Genomic DNA, 18,111 nt, shown 5'->3' with positions numbered 1-18,111 from the left:
TTGTTCAAAAAATTATAGGAGAAGATGGAGAATTCAGAGAACTGGGAGGTATAAAAAGAACCAAATAGAAATTGTAGAACTGAAAATTCAATAATTGAAATTAAGAACTGAAAAGATGGTATACAGTTAACAGCAGACTCAATATAGCCGAAAGGAGAATTAGTGAACTGGACAATAGGTGGGAAAAATATCCATGCACACTAAGAAATATCTGTGGAAAAATATCCATGTATATCCATGCTACAACACAGTATACAAAGGATAGAAAATACACAGAGGAGTATGAGAGATGGGCATGGTAAAGGGGTCTAGCAGAGATATAATTGGAATCTTAGAATGAGAGGAGATATATAATAAAGCAGAAGCTGTATTTGAAAAGATAATTTCCAAAAGTTTTCCAAAACTGGTAAAAGAGCTCAAGTGAATTATTTTAACGTTGGAAAAAAACTATGAATGCAATTTCATATTGAAACAAAGAGGAAAATGATATGATAATTTTAATAGTTGTTTAAAAAAAGACCTTTCATAAAATAATTTAAGACAGAGTCATGACTTTAAAAATATCTTGGTGGGCTTCCCTGGTGGGCGCAGTGGTTAAGAATCCGCCTGCTGGGCTTCCCTGGTGGCGCAGTGGTTGAGAGTCTGCCTGCCAATGCAGGGGACACGGGTTCGTGCCCCGGTCCGGGAAGATCCCACATGCCGCGGAGCAACTAAGCACATGCACCACAACTACTGAGCCTGCGCTCTAGAGCCCATGAGCTACACTACTGAGCACGTGTACCACAACTACTGAAGCCTGTGCGCCTAGAGCCCGTGCTCCACAACAAGAGAAGCCACTGCAATGAGAAGCCCATGCACCGCAACAGAGTAGCCCCCTCTTACCACAACTAGAGAAAGCCCGCACTCAGCAGCAGAGACCCAGTGCAGCCATAAATAAATAAATAAATAAATTCATTAAAAAGAAAAAAGAATCTTGGCAAACGAAGAATAGAAAGGAACTTTCTTATTCTGATTAAGGATATATAGAAAACAAAACAAAAAACCTAATTCAAACATTAGACTTAATGGTGAAATAACACTTTCCCATTCTCACCACTTCTATTCCACATTTTATTGTAGGTCCTAGCCAGTGCCGTAAGTCAAGAAAAATATAAAGATTAGAAGAAACAAATAAAACTAACATCATAGGTGACACAGTAACACACACATAGAAATTTAAACAATTTATAGATAAAATATTAAAATTTATAGATAATTTAGCAGGGGTGCTATTCAAAAAGTCAAGACACAAATAAGTTTCATTTTTGTAAAGAAGAAACATTTAAAACATTAAAATTTTAAGTAGCATAATTAACAATAATATAAGAAATCTAATACCTAGGAGTAAATTTAATTGCACATGTGAGAGACATCTATGCAGAAAGCTATAAAATATTATTGAAAGAAAATGAAGAAGACACAAATAAATGGAGGGATATATGATGTTCATTGATTGGAAGACTCAATATTACATAAATGTGACAGCTCTCCCTAGTTTGTAGTATAGATTCAATGAGTCCAGTTCAAAATTCTAGCAGATTTCTGTGTCAGGGGCTAGAAATTGATGATCAGATTCTGAAACTTTTATGGAAAGAGCCAATCATAAACAAGACAACCTTGGAGAAGAGCAAAGTTGGGAGGACTTAATACTAACAGATATAAAAAAAAACTTGTTATAAAGTAATTAAGGCTGGTATTAGGGCAAGGGTAGACAAACTAGAGGAAAAGAGATTAAGGAATCTAGAAACAGATTCACAGTCAATTTATGACAAAGGTAGTACTGCAGAGCTGTGAGGTATGTTAACTGGATATCAATATGGGAAGGATTGAATGTTGCCCCTTGCCTTATACCATACAGTAGAGTTTATATACAATTTATAGATAATGGAATATTATTTAGTCATTAAAAAGAATGACATCTTGCCATTTGTGACACATGGATGGACCTCAAGAACATTGTGTTAAGTGAAATAAGTGAGGCAGCAAAGGGCAAATACTGGATGACCGTATGAGCTCTCTTACATGTGGAATCTAAAAACAAGCAAACAAAGAAATCCCAAGCTCATAAGTACAGGGGACAGGTTGTGGTTGCTGGAGAAATGGCGGAGGGGGTCAGAAGGTACAAATGAAAACTGAGAAATGAGGGGTGGACACCAAACCTTCCCAGCTATGTCCTGATACTTGACAATGGTTCAGTACTTCAGTGAACTGTGAAAATGACTTTGAACCCTTGAATCGTTTGTATTTTTTACATGTTCCTCCCTCTGCCAGGGTAAGAGCAAAAGCAAAAATTTACTCCTTTTCTGTTGTTTTTTTTTCCCACTAGAGGTTTTCTTTTCTTCCCGCTATTATAGTTTAAGTTTTATCCTGACAAATTCTAGGACACTAGTCAAATTCTTTTTCTTTTTTAATGAAATGTGGTTGCATTACTTGATTGATAATAGCCCAAATGGACTCAGGCCACACAGCGCCATAGAAAGAGGATGGTATGAAGGTGGAAAGAACGCCTGTGGACCTGCCAGAATTTAGTCTGTAGGTTGGCACGTAGATGGCAGGATGTGGGGAGGATGTGGATGATGATGAAGACCAGCAAGCTTTGGGGCACCGTGCCCAGTGACAGCATAACAGGTGTGCCGCGGCGACGCAAGGTTGGAAGGCCTGGCAGGTGGAAGCTGCTTCATGTTGTCTGTTCGGTTGCTGCCTCTGGTCTGCGCTGCAGGTGGCCTTGGGAGTCGTCTCTCCAAAGAGCCCACAAGGAGATGCGCTGACACGGACACACTCCAGAGGTTTGCCCAGAGGTGCTTCGAGAAGATGGACTGAGTTATTTTTTAAATCACTCAAGAATTCTTCCCTTTGGAATACAGAATTTAGAAAGAGAGCAAAGGACGAGTGAGAAATAATATGAATATACAGCATATATCCAACGGAAGTGTTGGATACCAAAAAACCGCCCAAGAATACCCACAGCTCCATTTCTACAGTCTCATGGTTGGAAAACATGATCTCCAGAGCCAGACTGCCCGAATTCCTATTTCACACCATCACCTGCTCTCTGTGATCAAGGGTCAGTGACTTACCTGCTGGCTCTCAGGTTCTCATCTCCAAGATGGGCCTCATAACAGTGATTGTGAGGATCCAATACCACGGTAATTTGCATAAAGCACTTAGAAGAGCTCCCTCCATATGTATTAACTGTTATGATGATGGTGATGTAGAGAAGATCTAAGGCTTTTGAGGTAGGCTGCAGCGGGACCCAGGGTGAGTGGCCACAGCCAAGGTGGAAGAGATCTCTGACCATCAGCTCAAAGGGGAAAAAGGTCCTCAGTGGAGAAGCCTGTTTGGACCCACATGGGGTGAGTCATTCCTCCTGCTAGAGACTTGCTGTGCCCCTGTGACAGCCGTGGTTAGGCTGCTGTGTACCAGTGTCCTTGGCTCCCAGGAGACTGTAAGCCCTTTGAGGACAGTGATTATGTTTTTTCAAGTATTATTTCTCCTGCAGTGCTGAGCATGGTGTCTCATGGAGAGTTGTGCTCAGTAAAGGTTTGTCGAATTGGATCCTACTGAACGGAGGAGAGAGAGAATATTATTCGGGGCCTAACATGTGCCAGCACTTTTCTTTCAAAACAAGATTGTATTTTTACATTTTACTTTGAAATCCTCACTTCCCTTTTACAGAGGAGGTACTAGAGGCTCAAGGAACTCCACTCATTTGCCTGAGGTCATGTGGCTGGAAATGACTCTTTGAAATCCAGTGCCCTTTTTAGGCCATTCCCCTGTCCCCCAGGGCCTGGGGCACAGGCACAGAGAAAAGAGAGCAGAGCCCGGCTGGAGAACAGAGCCCAGGGCTGCTGTCCTGAGAACGTGGGTGTCAGAAGCAGGTGCGTAGGTGGAAAGGGAGGGCTGAATCTTGATCTCTGCTGAAGCAGCAATGTCGTTTCAACTACAGTTTTTGAAAAATGCCAACGTATTCCTGTGGGATTTGCTGTAATTCATTTTTGCTCTCTCTTCCACACTATTTATTTACCTAAGCCTTTGTTCTCTTTGAAACTATTTGAGCCACATGTCATTCATTGTGTTAAAACCCTGGGCCCGTTATCCTGCTCTGGTTTTTTTTTTCCTCTCTCCAGCTGCTCTGCATAGCACTTAATTCTCTGACTCTGGCCTGACTCTTATCCGGCAGTAGGTCACCTTACACTCCCACCCCCATTCTCCCAGGAATGGGGGCCAGGAAAGGAGGATCCAGCTTCAGACTCTATTTTTCTTTTCTGTCTCCTTGTTGTCTAAGCATGAGGCAAGGTTAGATCAATCAGTCTAGGTGTGGTGAAGCCCCGTGACCCTCCCCAGGGGAAATCCTAGCCCCATAGCCACTTGGCTGGTTTTGGCTCTGGGAGTGAATTCCAGGCTTTGAAGAATCTGTCAATGTTCAACTAACCCCACAAAACCTCTGGAAGTTTTTGATGGAACCGAAACTCACACCAAGGAAGGAGGCCCTGAGCGTGGCATCAGAGGCTGGGGAGAGAGAGAGAGCCAGGGAGCCAGCTAAGATCTTTTCCTCTGAAATTTCAGGCCTCTTCCCCGGGTTTAGGTGTCCTAAAGAGTCTGTCTGAGCAAGTCCCAACTCCCCTTAGCATTTTCCTGAAGCCTCTCACTGGCCTGCTCTGTGCCTTTAAGGGGATTGTCAGGGTGTCTAGTGCCTTTTTCACCTGCAAGGAGCCTTCAGATAATTTTATGAATGAGACCATTTGTCTAGGGGCAAGACAAGATTGCTGAAGGAAACCTAGTCCTGCTGTCTCCTGGGAGAAGTTGGATACTGTAGCAGTTCTTCTATCTTGCCTTATGTGTAGGGTGACTTGCTCAGGACTTGGTTTGGTGCTTCCTGGGACACTGGGAGTACAGTACTAAAAGCAGGAGTAATGACCCTGTAAAGTAGATACCATTGCTCTCACCTCACACCTGAGAAAACTGAGGCGCACAGAGGTGAGTTAGCTTCTGGCAGGCCGCCCAGCACACTTGGAGTGGACCTGGGAATCCAGTACTATAAACTGTCCGACTTCAGGCCCTGAGCTTTGTCCAACCACGTTCTTCAGGACACAAGGCTGCATCTCCATCAGACTGTGCAGCCCAGCAGCTCGCATCATCTATTTCTCTCTCCCGTGTCTTTGTTTAACTGTCTCTTTTGTCTCCAGGGCTACCTGAAATGCCTTTCCTCTGCTATCCCCTTCCCCTGCTGACTGAGGAAGCTCCTGGCTCACCTCCTTCAGGAAGCCCTTCCTGACCATCCAAACTAGGTCAGGGGTCCTGGCTCCACGCTTTCATTAGTCATATTCAGCTCTGAGTCACTGGTTGTTCCATACCATCTTTTTATATATATATATATATATATATATAAATTTATTTATTTATTTTTGGCTGTGTTGGGTCTCCTTTGCTGTGCATGGGCTTTCTCTAGTTGCAGTGAGTGGGGGCTACTCTTCACTGAGGTGTGTGGGCTTCTCATTGTGGTGGCTTCTCGTTGCAGAGCACGGGCTCTAGGTGCGTGGGCTCAGTAGTTGTGGCACGCAGGTTCAGTAGTTGTGGCTCACGGGCTCTAGAGCGCAGGCTCAGTAGTTGTGGCAGACAGGCTTAGTTGCTCCGCGGCATGTGGGATCTTCCAGGACCAGGGCTCGAACCTGTGTACCCTGCATTGGCAGGCAGATTCTTAACCACTGTGCCACCAGGGAAGTCCCTCCATACTGTCTTTTTCTTTTGCGGTATGCGGGCCTCTCACTGTTGTGGCCTCTCCCGTTGTGGAGCACAGCCTCTGGACGTGCAGACTCAGCGGCCATGGCTCACGGGCCCAGCCGCTCCGCGGCATGTGGGATCCTCCTGGACCGGGGCATGAATCCGCATCCCTGAATCAGCAGGCGGACTATCAACCACTGCGCCACCAGGGAAGCCCCATACTGTCTTATAAGTGTCTGCCTGTATACCTTTCCACTCCTCCTAGACTGAGATCTTGTAGAATAAAAGGAAACAACTTTCATCTTTAGAGTTCTAGCTCCTCACACAGTGCCTGGCTTATAATTGGGGGTCAATAAATAGCTGGTGAATGAATTAATTTATAAAACATCGGAAGACAACTGTGTTATTTAGAGTCACAGTTTGAGATCTATGTAAGGATTTATTCCATAAGATACATTTGTGGTACTTGGATCAGTTCTCTTATTTTAATTTTTTTTTTATAGTGCTGCAATGAACATTGGGGTGCATGTATCTTTTTTTAATTTTAGAAAGTAATTTTTTGTGAGTTAACTTGGCTGTTTAGATTGGATTTCAACTTGACCCTTTACCATGTCTAGTGCCTGCGAGTGAAAAATTGTCTTTTATGAGGTCACAGGTGAGAATGTCCAAGTAATCTAGAGGCCGTGTTGAGGTTAGGAAGAAAGGAGTTTCTGAAATCAAGTTTTTGCTTTGTCTTTACTGTGGATTTTGCTAGTGTTCTCTGAGTCTCAGATTTCCAAGTTACTACCTATTAGCCTACCTTTGAGATTCAATCTTTCTGGGTAGAAGGGAGGAACAGAGTAGTGAGACCCAGTTATCTGAGGGTTTATGCTTTGTTCTCTGACCCTCCCAAAGCTCTTGTATTGACGTCTGATGGGTGCAAGTCATGGATGAGTGTAGCACTTAGACAGAAATGACATTTGCCATCACCAAGTTGAATTGCAGGATGAATGGTGCTACATGTTATCATGGCTTCAGGGATATAAACAGCTTTTGGGTTATTATCAACAATGTTTAAAATGTTAGCCTGGATCATTCCTACTACCTGTTACCCCATTTTCTTTATTCCCCTGAGCCCCCCATTATACTGTCATCAGTTGTATACTCAAGGACAGAACACAAATGTTCCAGTCAGTCTAAGTAAGCCCAAATCCCTCTGGCAAAGCACGCACCATGCTAAGAGGGAATGCCTGAACTGTCAGGCCAAGCCCTGCTCTTAACACCAAAGACAGAGTGGTCAAGTAATGACAACAATGGCACAACTATATGGAGTAAACTATGATCCAGGTACCGTTCTCCTCACCTCATCTTCACAGTAGCCCTATGAGCTACATTCTATCATCATTCCGATTTTATAGACGAAGGAACTGAGGCCCAAGAAGGTTAAGTGGCTTAAGACTTGCAGCTTGCAGACTTGAAGTCAGGCAGTCTAATTCTAGAGCCCTCTTTGTTCACCATGATGCCCTAAATAGTGCAAATATCTAATAAAGTCTGTTCGCATCTCATTTAAACCAAGACCTTCCCTATTATGTTTCCAGCTCTGTGGTGGGGTGGAGTGTAGGGGACAGGGATGGTGGCAGTGTCAAGGAGTGTAAAATTTCTTTGTAGACTTTTTACATAGGATTTTTTAAAAAGGTATACCTACTTTAGGATTTAGATTGGATGCATTCTAAATGGCATTTCTTTCAAAGCCAAGGTGATGCTTCATTAAACGCTGGGATCACAGAAATCTTTTCAGCTGTTTCACTCCCTTTCATTTGTTAGGATTGAGATGAACCCTTTGGGCTTGCTTTAGTGGATTATAACAATAAATCCTGAAAGAGATCTGAGTTCAGCTCTGCTGTTTGTGAGTACTTAGAATTCTTATAAGTGGTTGTAAAGAAAGGAGCTAGTTTCTGTAGCTCCATGAGATTTAAAGTTGGGTGGATCTGCCTGTGACACTGTCCTCCCCACTGTAACTCTGGGAGACCTTGGACAAGTTCCTTGAACAACTTTTGGTCTCATTTTCTGAATTAGTAAAACAGTGTGATAATAACTACCTCCCAAGCTTGTTATAAGAATTTAATACAACAATATTTGTAAAGTGTGAGGCACAAAGCAATCTTTCAATAATCAGAAGGACCATAGGACCTTTACTCTTTACCAGTGATTTTGACAGTTCTAAACAAGGTGTGTTGTGAGATTCCAGTAAAAGTTTTACCGTCACCCATGAGTTGTCCCTCAAAACTCTTCAGTATCTTTCACTGTTAGGCATATTTAAGACATGGAGTATTTGCCCATGATTAAATCTCCTACCTTATCTAGAAAATGTCTTGTGTTTTACTAGTACATGCCTTGTGCCACACACATTCATTCCTTTGTTAAACAACAGCAACAAAAATTGGTGAGTCTGCCCTGGCCTCCGTCGGCTCACAGTATGGTAGAAGGAGACAGCTGTGCAAACAAATATGTTACAGATACAATGATAGAATCTGTACCGTGTCAGAGGGTGGGGCATAAGGAAAGAGGCTTGGCCAGTTCTCTCTGGCTGGGGTGCCCAGGGGAATGGGGAGAGACATGGTCAGGAAAGGCTTCTGATGAAAGAGTTGGGTCTTCACCATGGAGTCCGTGTTCCCCAGGGAGATTGTTTGAGGATGGAGTGTACTGTGGAAAGAACATTCTAAGGGGAAGGAAGAACATGAGGAAATGTTCAGTGGCCTGGCCAAGCAAGGCCCATTCAGGAATAAGTAGGAAGTCTCTACACTTATGCCAAGCACTCCTATAGGTCGCGGATTTCATAGTCCCATTTACTGAGTACTGGTAGGTCCCACATACATCTCACTTAATCCCTACAGCAATTTTGTAAAGTAAGTGTTGTTATCCAGAATCTTCGGATATGGCAGTTGAGGTTCTAGAGATCAAGGCATTTGCCCAAGAACATGTCAGTGGGATTCAAGCCTAAGTCCGAAGACAGTAATAGCAACAGTAATAAAAACAGCAAGGATTCCTGTAGTGCTAGGCACACTCTAACCAGTACTGTCCTGTACAGCACCCACTAGCCACATGTGGCTACTGAAATTAATTAAAGTGGAAGATTCAGTTCCTCAGTTGCACTAGCCACATTGCAAGGGCTCAGTTGCCACCTGTGTCTGGTGACTGCTCTATTGGAACATGCAGATAGAGAACATTTCCATCATCTCAGAATGTTCTCTGGACAGCATTGGTCTAAGCACTTTACATATGTTAACACATTTAATCCTTATAACAGTCCTATGAGGAGGATACTGTTATTCAAATTGTACAGATGTGAAAACTGAGGCATGAAGGAGATAAACTTAACCAAGGGCCCATGATGAATGAGTCCAGGTTTTTAAGCACAGCAGTTTACTGCCAAACCCATATATTATTTTCTATATAAAATGAATGAATATTAGTCAAAAGAATAAACTCAGTATCTTCTTGTGTAGAGACTGGTGTTTGGTCCTCTTCAGAGAAAATGCCTTTGATGTGATTCTTACCATTCCGGGAGCTTACAGTTATTGAAGCAGGCTTGGCATACGTGAGGCTTTGCATACGTGAGGCTCCAGAGAGCCTTCTCCCCAGGGACCCTATAAACCTCTAGGCCAGCTTAGTCAAACAACTCATTTGATGCAATTTATCAGTCAGTTCATTCCTCCAAATGGCCGATTCAAGAGCCTTAGGTAATGTTCGAAATCCTTCGTGTCCTTTCTTCCTTCAGAGAGGGTATCTGGGGCTGTTATTTTAAGAGCACCTTTTTCAAGATACCGATGCATCCAAAGCAGACCTTTTTTGTTTTTCAAACATAGGGAAAAACCTCAGACTAGGAGACTAAAAATCCTAGTTTGAGCCCTGCTTCTGCCTCCAAGTAGCTAAATAAACTTGAGTAAGTTACTTTACCTCTCTGAAATTCAGTTTCTTCAACTGTGATCTCAAAATAAAATAACATATTATAGGATTTTTTAAAAGCTACATGAAGGGTACAGTGTTTAAGGATGCTTTGCAAGCTATAAAGTACTTTTTATAGCTGTAAAGTATGAGATAATTATAGCACAAATGCTAGAGCTTGGGATGTTTTTCTTCTATATAACCTTTTAAAGTTTTCAAAGCAGTTGTGGCTTGATAAATTACAGGATAACCCACTCTTAATCATAACATTTGCAAAATATCTTTCTTCTTTGACATAAATAGATATTCAATAAATGTTTGGATGGAAGGATGGATGGTTGGTAGATGGGGCAGAGGGAGGGAGATAGCACATAAAAGAAAAGAAGTTTTAATTTTTTTCTTTTTTTCCTTTTTTTAATTTTGTGCTTTTAAAACATATTCCTTGATATGAACTGTGTTCTTGTATATGTGGAAGGGGAGGAGTCATTAAATAAAAGGCCCTGAATTGATTCATTGAATCAGTATGCTTGTTTTTCTGCTATTTGTTTTTCATTCAACAAAAAATTTACTAAGCAACTACCATTAGCTGGTCATTGTGCAAGTTTCAGGGAAAACCCAGTTGAACATCTCACAATTTTATTTTTTTTGGTGCCTATTTCTTCAGCTGCTAATTTTGCCCTTTAAACTTTCTGAGGAATGCTGAATTCACTGACACATGAACAGTCATGTGAAGGGCCCCAGCAGTGCTGAGGACTGCGCTTATCAAAACCCCGTCTTAGGAATTGTTTCCTGATGTACACGTGAGGCGCATGATCCCCCTATGGATTGTGAAATGTGTTTATGCAGAAAGGAGAAAGCTCCTCCTCCCCTTTGTTGCTTTCCCTACTTTGGACCTCTTTTCCCCGGGTCGGCCCCTCCGCACTCTATGTGGCCAAAGGAAAAATGAGATATGTCAGGGCTGAGATTCATGTGGTCTCACAGAGGCATCAGCCCTGCACCACTCTTGGATCAGATCAGTTAGGCAGAGTGTAGAGAACCTCTCTGGAGGGGAAATTGGGCAAGACCTGCCTCTCACCAGTGCTGTACCAGCCTGGCCTGAGGTTTTCTAAGTCTCCTCAGGACTTGAGAATATAGGATCTTGGGAGGGATTTTTTTTTTCCTGCCCTCCTGTTTCCAGGCAAGGAGACAGTGGACTTGGTATTTAAAAAGAATCACTGTGTATATTATGTACTGAAAATGGCTGGAAAAGAACCTCAGTTTGTGATCCATTTCTCTCCTTGTGGATGTGAGGGAGCAGTTTAGACTTTCAGGTGGTTTGTGGCAGAATCAGGGTTCAGACCCAGATCTTCAAACTCTAAACCCATGGCTCTTGCTAAATGTTCCCTGGTGAACTGACACTTCCAAATATATTTCCTTTGTATAAGACAAGTGTCACTTCATAAAGTGAGGGATTCTAGAAAGAACATGGGTTTTAGGGTCAGACAGAACAAGGTCAAGGGGCCATATCCTGGCACTGGTCTTACATCTCTGTGACCTTGGGCAAGTTGCTTTGCTTCTTCTGTGTATGTCGAAGGGAAGAAAATATATTTTGTAGATGTTGCAAAGATTAAATGAGACAGTATTTAAAGATTTTAATGCAGTATCCAGCCTATCCTAGCTATCTAACATGTTTTCTAAAAATGTGGGAAGAATACAACTGTCTCTTGAGAAAGAGTTCAGATGATGTTGGTAATATCGATGGCGACAGTGATGGTGGTAGTAGTGACATAGCAACCATTAGTTAATCATTTAATTTTAAACATTCCCTCTGTATCAGAGCTACCATGTGATATTGTTATCTTCTTCATTTTATAGCAGGTCTTTCTGTCTTCAAATTCCATTCTTTTTTCATTGTAACACACTTGTTCCCAGATTTTAAGGCTAGTAATATCAACAGTGAGTCTGCTAACCAGAGAAGAAACAAAGAAATACTTTCCACAAATTTATTTTTTCCCATGTTTAACCCCCTTTCAGGATTGAAGTACCCTGTAAAATAAACTTTGTCCATGCTTTACATACGTGGGACCAATAAAGGCGGTCACCATCAGGGATTCCTTGAACTTACGTATAACACCGTGGACCCGCAGTGGCCAACCCCTTTTCTGTCAAGGATCTTGGGATCAATATATTGAAGGCCACAATATTTTGAGATATGCAGATGAGTAAACATCGTCCGCCTGGTTATTGGGTTTTTATCTTAGAGAAGAACCTGAGACCCAGCAGTTCGGAATCAGACTACATGGGTGTGATTCCCAGCCCTGCTTCTGGTGAGCTGTGTGACCTTGGTTCAGTTACTTCTCATTTCTAAGCTTCAGTTTCCTCCTCTGTAAAATGAGGATAATAATAACACCAATCACGTTCAGTGGTTGTAAGAATTAAATGAGACAGATGCAGAGAGAGAGCATGCAAATAGAGCGCAATTAAAATTATCTCATATCTAGGGTTTCTTCCTGTTCGAAAGCCTTTGTGCCCTGGGTGGGGAAATTTATCACCCAGGACTTCCCAGAAAAATGTAAAGCGCTCTAAGTACATAGAAAAGAGGGAATTTAATACACAAAAACGGTGACCCAGTTATGAAGGAGCCGTGAAGGGCTATATTCCCTGTGAAGCAAGCCAGGGGTCAGCAGAATGGAAGCTATTACGACCCCTAGCTGGAGGAACATAGGAGGAGGTTGTGTGACCAGAGACGAGGGGCGGTGAGCACAGGCCAAGTGGGAGCATTGGTGGCCCTGTCAACAGAGCTGAAATCATGGAGGAGACGCAGCCACCTGACCCGGGGGAAGCGGGGGAGATGCACTCTGGCTCTCCAGTGCCTTCAGCCCTCAGACCTCCTGTCAGGGCTGACCTGGTGTCTGGGAACCATGGGCTGCAGGGGCAGCCCCACGATGCCGAGCAGAGCAGGGGACTTGGTGAAAACTTCAGGTTGCTTCCATGTCTTGGCTCTTGTAAGTAGTGCTACAATGAACATTGGGGTCCATGTATCCTTTCGGATTATGGTTTTCTCCGGGTATATGCCCAGGAGTGGGATTGCTGGGTCATATGGTAGCTCTGTGTTTAGTTTTCTAAAGAGTCTCCATGCTGTTCTCCATAGTGGTTGTAGGCCCTGCAGTTTTTCTTGTCCCATCCTGATCCCTGCATTGAAATGCTCCATCTAGGCTTCTCCCTCCCTCCCACAGGACCGTGAGCATCCCAAGGAAAAGGGACTGTCAGCTTATCCTCACAGCCTCAAGCGCTGGTACTTTCACTTTCTACTCTATGCTGGCCACTGTGGTCGGTGCTGGGGGACTAAGCACGTGGGCGAGACAATGCCAGCTTCCTGCAGCTTTTATGATCAAAGGAGAGGCAGACGGGCTGTGGTAATTCTGTAAGTTACCAGTGTCTTGTATGCTAGCGAAGCCCAAGGGGGACTGGGAGCTGCATCTTTCCCGGAGGAACAGGGAAGCCTTCCGAGGAAGTAACATTTGAGTTACGAAGGAATTGGAGTTCACCTGGCAAAGAGGTTGGGAAATGGCATTTCAGGCAGAGGGCAGAGCAAATGCAAAGGTCTGGAGGTGGGAAGGAGCGCTGAGGATTGGAGATGGAGAGCGGAGAGGCACAGCCCGAAGCCCATGGAGCCGGAGGGAGCTGTTCTCTCCCGCGTCCGGCCTCTGTGCTCTGCCCTGATGCTTCCCACCTCCTACCTGTGTCCTAGCTGGGAATGTTTGCGTGTTTTCGGCTCCCACATCACACCCAGTATATCGTTTTATGTGTACAAAGTGCTCGTTGGATATTTGAATAAGTGACAGACGACTCAAGGCTCTAAATGGTCTCTCTAACTCTCCCCTCGCATTTATAACTTCACTCGCCCAGCAAATATCAAGGAACACAATCTGTGTGGAGAAGCAGCCTGAGCTTATACCATTTATGGGAAACTCTCTGCCACCTGGCATTCTTTCAACAGAAACTCACTGTCAGTCACTCTATCCTTTATGCCGAGAGTTCTGGCATGAGTAGTACTAAGAATGGTGAGCCAGAGATGCCGAGAAGATCCAGTCATCAAACGATTCTTTTGCCTTCGTTGAGACTGAAATGTGATGTGTTAAACCAGATTCCCTTCAGCCCTGCTGCTTACTAGCAGTGTGACCTTGCACGGGTCACTCCATCCATAGGTGGGCCTTCCTTCCTCCACTGATGCGTGGGGTTAATAATATCAACTTGACAGGCTTAATATAAAATGAGACTATATATATAAATATTCAGCATGGTGCCTGGTAGTTCGAGAGCAAAGATCACTGATGGCTGTTGCTTTTATTATTCGAATTACAGTTACTATTATTGTTCCGGTGTTCGAGGCTGTACACTGAGGAGAGTAAAGCAAAAGCAGAACGTGTTTCCCTGCTCCCCTGGCAGAGGCCAGTTATGCTCTTTTGGTTTCTGTTTGAGAATGGCCTGCACGTGGAATGCTTTCTCAATGTTGTTTGGTATTAAAAAAAGAGTATTTTATGTTTGTTTTAGTTTACTTTCCTTCTTTTTTTTTTTTAAGGGATTTTGTTTTGTTTTGGTTTCTCACAGGAGTGATTGGAGCAGATGTGAGGGGGCATGGCCTCGCCTGTGAGGGACAGCCGGTGACGTCGCGGCTGGCTATCATCTGTGGAACATCTTCTTGTCACATGGGGGTGAGTCTGCCCAGCAAGCGAGCGAGGGCGGGGCTACCACACTCCAGGGAGGACGGCCCGGCCAGGGAGGAGATCTGAGCTGTTGGCCCCTCCCCACCTCAGTTCCTTCCCTTCCTGCCCCCCACCCCCACAACCCCTGTGCTGTGTCTAGCCGAAAGCTCAGCCCTCCTTCCAACAGCCTTGCTTAGATTTGCCAGATCTTTTTCCAGGGGCCAAATTCTTAAAAAGTGTGAAAAGGGTTGAGTCTGCCTTTGACATCACCCTGGCCAGAGAGCCGAGGTGGAAGGGGTGAAATCGGATCCAGAGATGGCCAAGCCTCGCTCCCAGACGATCTGTCCCTAATGGGTAGCTGAGTCTTCTCTGCACAGGGGTGTCTATTTTCCTTGGCCGCTGAGCTCTCTCTCAATCAATATAAATCCATCTCCCTGGGAGCAGTCAGATGATGTATAGAATTAGGCTGCATGTCATGACTTCAAAAGAACACTGATAAGCAGTTTTCACTTTGTTAATTTTTCTTCATGAATTAGTGGAAAGGCTTTCTCCAAGATTGCAGTTAAAATTTAGTGCCTGCCCTAAAATTTATATCTTCTTTAAATGCATGAGTCTGAAAGCATTCCATTTCGATAAGTACCCATTTCTACCATATTTTTATTTAAGAGTCATTACTCTGTTAAACTAAGATGGACGATGGACGACTCCTTGGATTTTTCCCAGATGAGTAAAATAGAGGGGAGGGTGGGGGAGGAGGAGGAAGGCAAATGGGAGAGTAGTGGGGACATGCGTAAGGATTAGAGTGGGATCTGGGATACAGTCCAGGGCAGAATCTCTACGACGATGGAGGGACTTATGTGCCATGAGAAACTGTGTTTAGTTACCGTGGGGACCAGTGAGCCTTTTGTACCATGAAATATTTTGGTTGAGTAAATATTGATACCTTTACTTATCCAGTGATGCTCTGCTCTTGTGTCCAGGGCTGTGCTAAATCCTGGGGACGTAGGGATGACATAGGGCCTCCCGTTGGTGAGATAGATGATGACAGGTATTACGGTACAAGCCCTCACAGTATAGATTCAGATTGAACTCGAGATACTGAGCATCTAGTATGTGCTAGGCATGGTGGCAGGGGTTCTCACACGTTTCATAAAGATGATGGGACCGCCTGACTGGTTTCCAGTCCCAGTTCCTCCACTTCCTAAGGATGGGCCCTCAGGCAAGGCACTTAACCCCTCTGGGCCCCAGATTCCTCATCTGTGAGATGTGGAGAGTTGTAGTACATGTCTCATAGTATTGTGAGGATGGATCGAGGTGACATTGCCAGGGTTAGCTCTCCATCACTTGCACTGGTGTTGCTGGGCAGAAAGGACACAGTGGCTGCCTGGGGAGGGTCCAAGATTAGGGACAACGTCCTAAAGGGACAGTAGTGCTGGACTTCTTGCACCCCCTCCAAAAAAAATTTCCTTCTGTTTGTTTCCGTGGACGAACTCTTAGATGGAACTTCTTAAAGTTTAAAAGCCCTGGCCTCTTTCTTCCCCTCAGCAGCCCTATTGTAAGGCTTGGCTGTCACTGAAGGGAGAGATCAACGGAGGCCTAAGGCCTCCTTGAGCCGGAGGTGCCCACCAGGGCAGTCAGCCCTTATCTCCCCCGACATGAGTCTACACTTGCTAGCTTGTCTTCCCTGAACACTGTTTTAAACCTTTTTAAATCACCTCCCATTTTCACAGGGACACATCTGATCTGGTTTCTCCTGTAAAGCCTACATTTCAGGCATTTTTACCCCACTCAGTTCGGATTTATGAGCAAAAGCAAATCCATATGAATGTGAGTCTGTGACATCCCCATGTCTCAGTTTCCTGGTCTCTTAATGAAAATGATGCTGGCTTGTTGTACAGCATCCATTTTAGAAATTAAGCAACTAAGGCCTAGAAAAGGCCAGTAATTTTCCCAAGGTCACCAAGCTATTCAGCTGGAGCTGAAAACTCAGGTCCAGCTCTGTCTGCGTCCCAAGTGCATCCCCCTCAGTGCCTTACTGCGTTGTGCATGATTATGATGTGTCCGTACAGGAATGGAGAGAGCGTGGGCTTCAGAGTCAGACGGGTGTAGGTTTGGACATCTGCTTGTGTACTCTTTGGGCCTGTGACCTAAGGTGAGCTACTTAAGTTCTCTGAGCCTCAGATTCTTCATCCGTCACACTGAGGGTGAGGATGCCAGTCTCACAGGGTTTCTGGGTAACATAAGTTATGTACATACATCCGTAGTACATAGTAGACACTCAGAAATTGTGGGGATTCTTATTACACTTTCCTAGTGATATAAAAGGCTCACATGAAGCAACTGTTGGGCTTTAATGAGTTTGATGGGCAGCTGCAGTTGGTTGCAATGAATGAAGGCCATAAAATGCCAGTTTGTTATGGTGGTGTTGTGCTGGAAATAAAGTCCCCACTCCCACCCCGCTTTGTACTTGGGAGTGGGAAGGGACCTTCTGGGCCAAGGGGATTAATCATGAGCTTTAATGTTACGTGGTGAGGGCGAGACTGTGGTCATGCTGGCGTCGGAAAATGCCTTTGATCTGGCTCAGGTGCTGGACACCCAGCAAGCCAACAACAGTAACACCTCTGTGAGATCTAGGAGAGGTGCAGGTCTGAGGATATGCTCCCAGGGAAACTTAAGGACCCTCTTTGTTGTAGTTCTGGCAAATAAAACCACCAACTGTCAGGAAAAATTCACCGAACAGAACGCAGGGACCAGAGGGGTCTGTGGGCTTTTCAAAAAAGTGACTTCCAACTCGGTCTGAAGGATTCTCTTTCTTCCTGTCTGCTCACTGCTGATGTTTCTAATTCTGTAGGTTGATTGGGTCAAAATTCCCAGGAATATTTTGTGTTTGATCCTGGTTGCTTCTTTCTAGCTCACCCAGAATGAATGAATGAAGGAATGTAACAAGCATTGGTACTTAGGAGTTGCCTTCCTTCACATCCCTGTTACTTCCAGGAATCTGGAGAAAAAGCCTGAGGTTGAACATAAGCTTTACTAATCAGGCCTTTGATATTTTACAAGATACAAGTGTGGGCTGCACATTTATCTTCCTCGTAGATGATTTAATTAACAAGGAAAAAAAAATACTGTTCTTTTTTTAACTGCATGAAAGCAGAGCTGCTTGTTCAGAGTTAATTACTACCAACTCACCAAAACCCAAGATCATACACAGCAGGGGTGAGCCAGAGGTTGAAAAGTCACAGGGTCAGATGGAGCTGATCCCTGCCATCGCTCCAGCACCCCTTTTCTCAAGCTGTCAAGTCAGGTTGTAACTTGGCAACTTGTCTTTAGTCAGCATGACAGATGGAGAGGGGACCGTGGGGAGGGGGTGGGGAAGACTGAAGAGGTAAGGTTTGAGCAGCACGATAGTTGGTGAGAGCTGGGAATTACATCTGCATCTTAAATCACTCAGAACTGAAGTTTTCTCAAAGTCTTAGATGAATGTAGGCATGGTGGTTCTCGATCACGCAGTAGGTGTGGAATTTCTAAAATAGGCTTCTACAGAAAAGCTGGCTTCACCACTTACTGTGTGAGTTTAAGTAAGATACTTTATCTTTCAGTACCTCAGTGTCTTCATCTATTATATGTGGGCAGTAGTGTTTACCCAGAATGTTGTTTTGAGGATCAAATGAGGTAATCTTTGTAAGCAGCTTGGCACTGTACCTAGCACCATATACCAGATATGGTATTATTGTTAGAAATG

At 44.1% G+C, this 18,111-nt stretch overlaps 1 protein-coding gene across 10 annotated transcripts in view; it reads left to right on the top strand.

Annotated features, from left to right (window-relative positions):
* FGGY (FGGY carbohydrate kinase domain containing) overlaps positions 1 to 18,111 on the top strand; it is a 432,084-nt gene that overhangs the window by 225,055 nt on the left and 188,918 nt on the right. For 8 of the 10 annotated variants that reach the window (XM_029226879.1, XM_029226872.1, XM_029226868.1 and 5 more), the window contains one exon: positions 14,275 to 14,378. In XM_029226879.1, the coding sequence (XP_029082712.1) occupies positions 14,275 to 14,378 (104 nt within the window). Of the gene's footprint in view, positions 1 to 3,825; positions 3,918 to 12,976; positions 13,088 to 14,274; positions 14,379 to 18,111 lie in introns of those variants that run through there. The other 2 variants (XM_029226876.1, XM_029226878.1) reach the window with 2 other exon arrangements.

Source organism: Monodon monoceros, unplaced genomic scaffold (assembly GCF_005190385.1).
Source record: "Monodon monoceros isolate NGI ecotype Baffin Bay Population unplaced genomic scaffold, NGI_Narwhal_1 Super_Scaffold_18, whole genome shotgun sequence".
Taxonomy (NCBI): Eukaryota; Metazoa; Chordata; class Mammalia; order Artiodactyla; family Monodontidae; genus Monodon; species Monodon monoceros.
The sequence above is the reverse complement of the archived record's forward strand: the minus strand, read 5'-3'. Positions and strand labels throughout refer to the sequence as shown.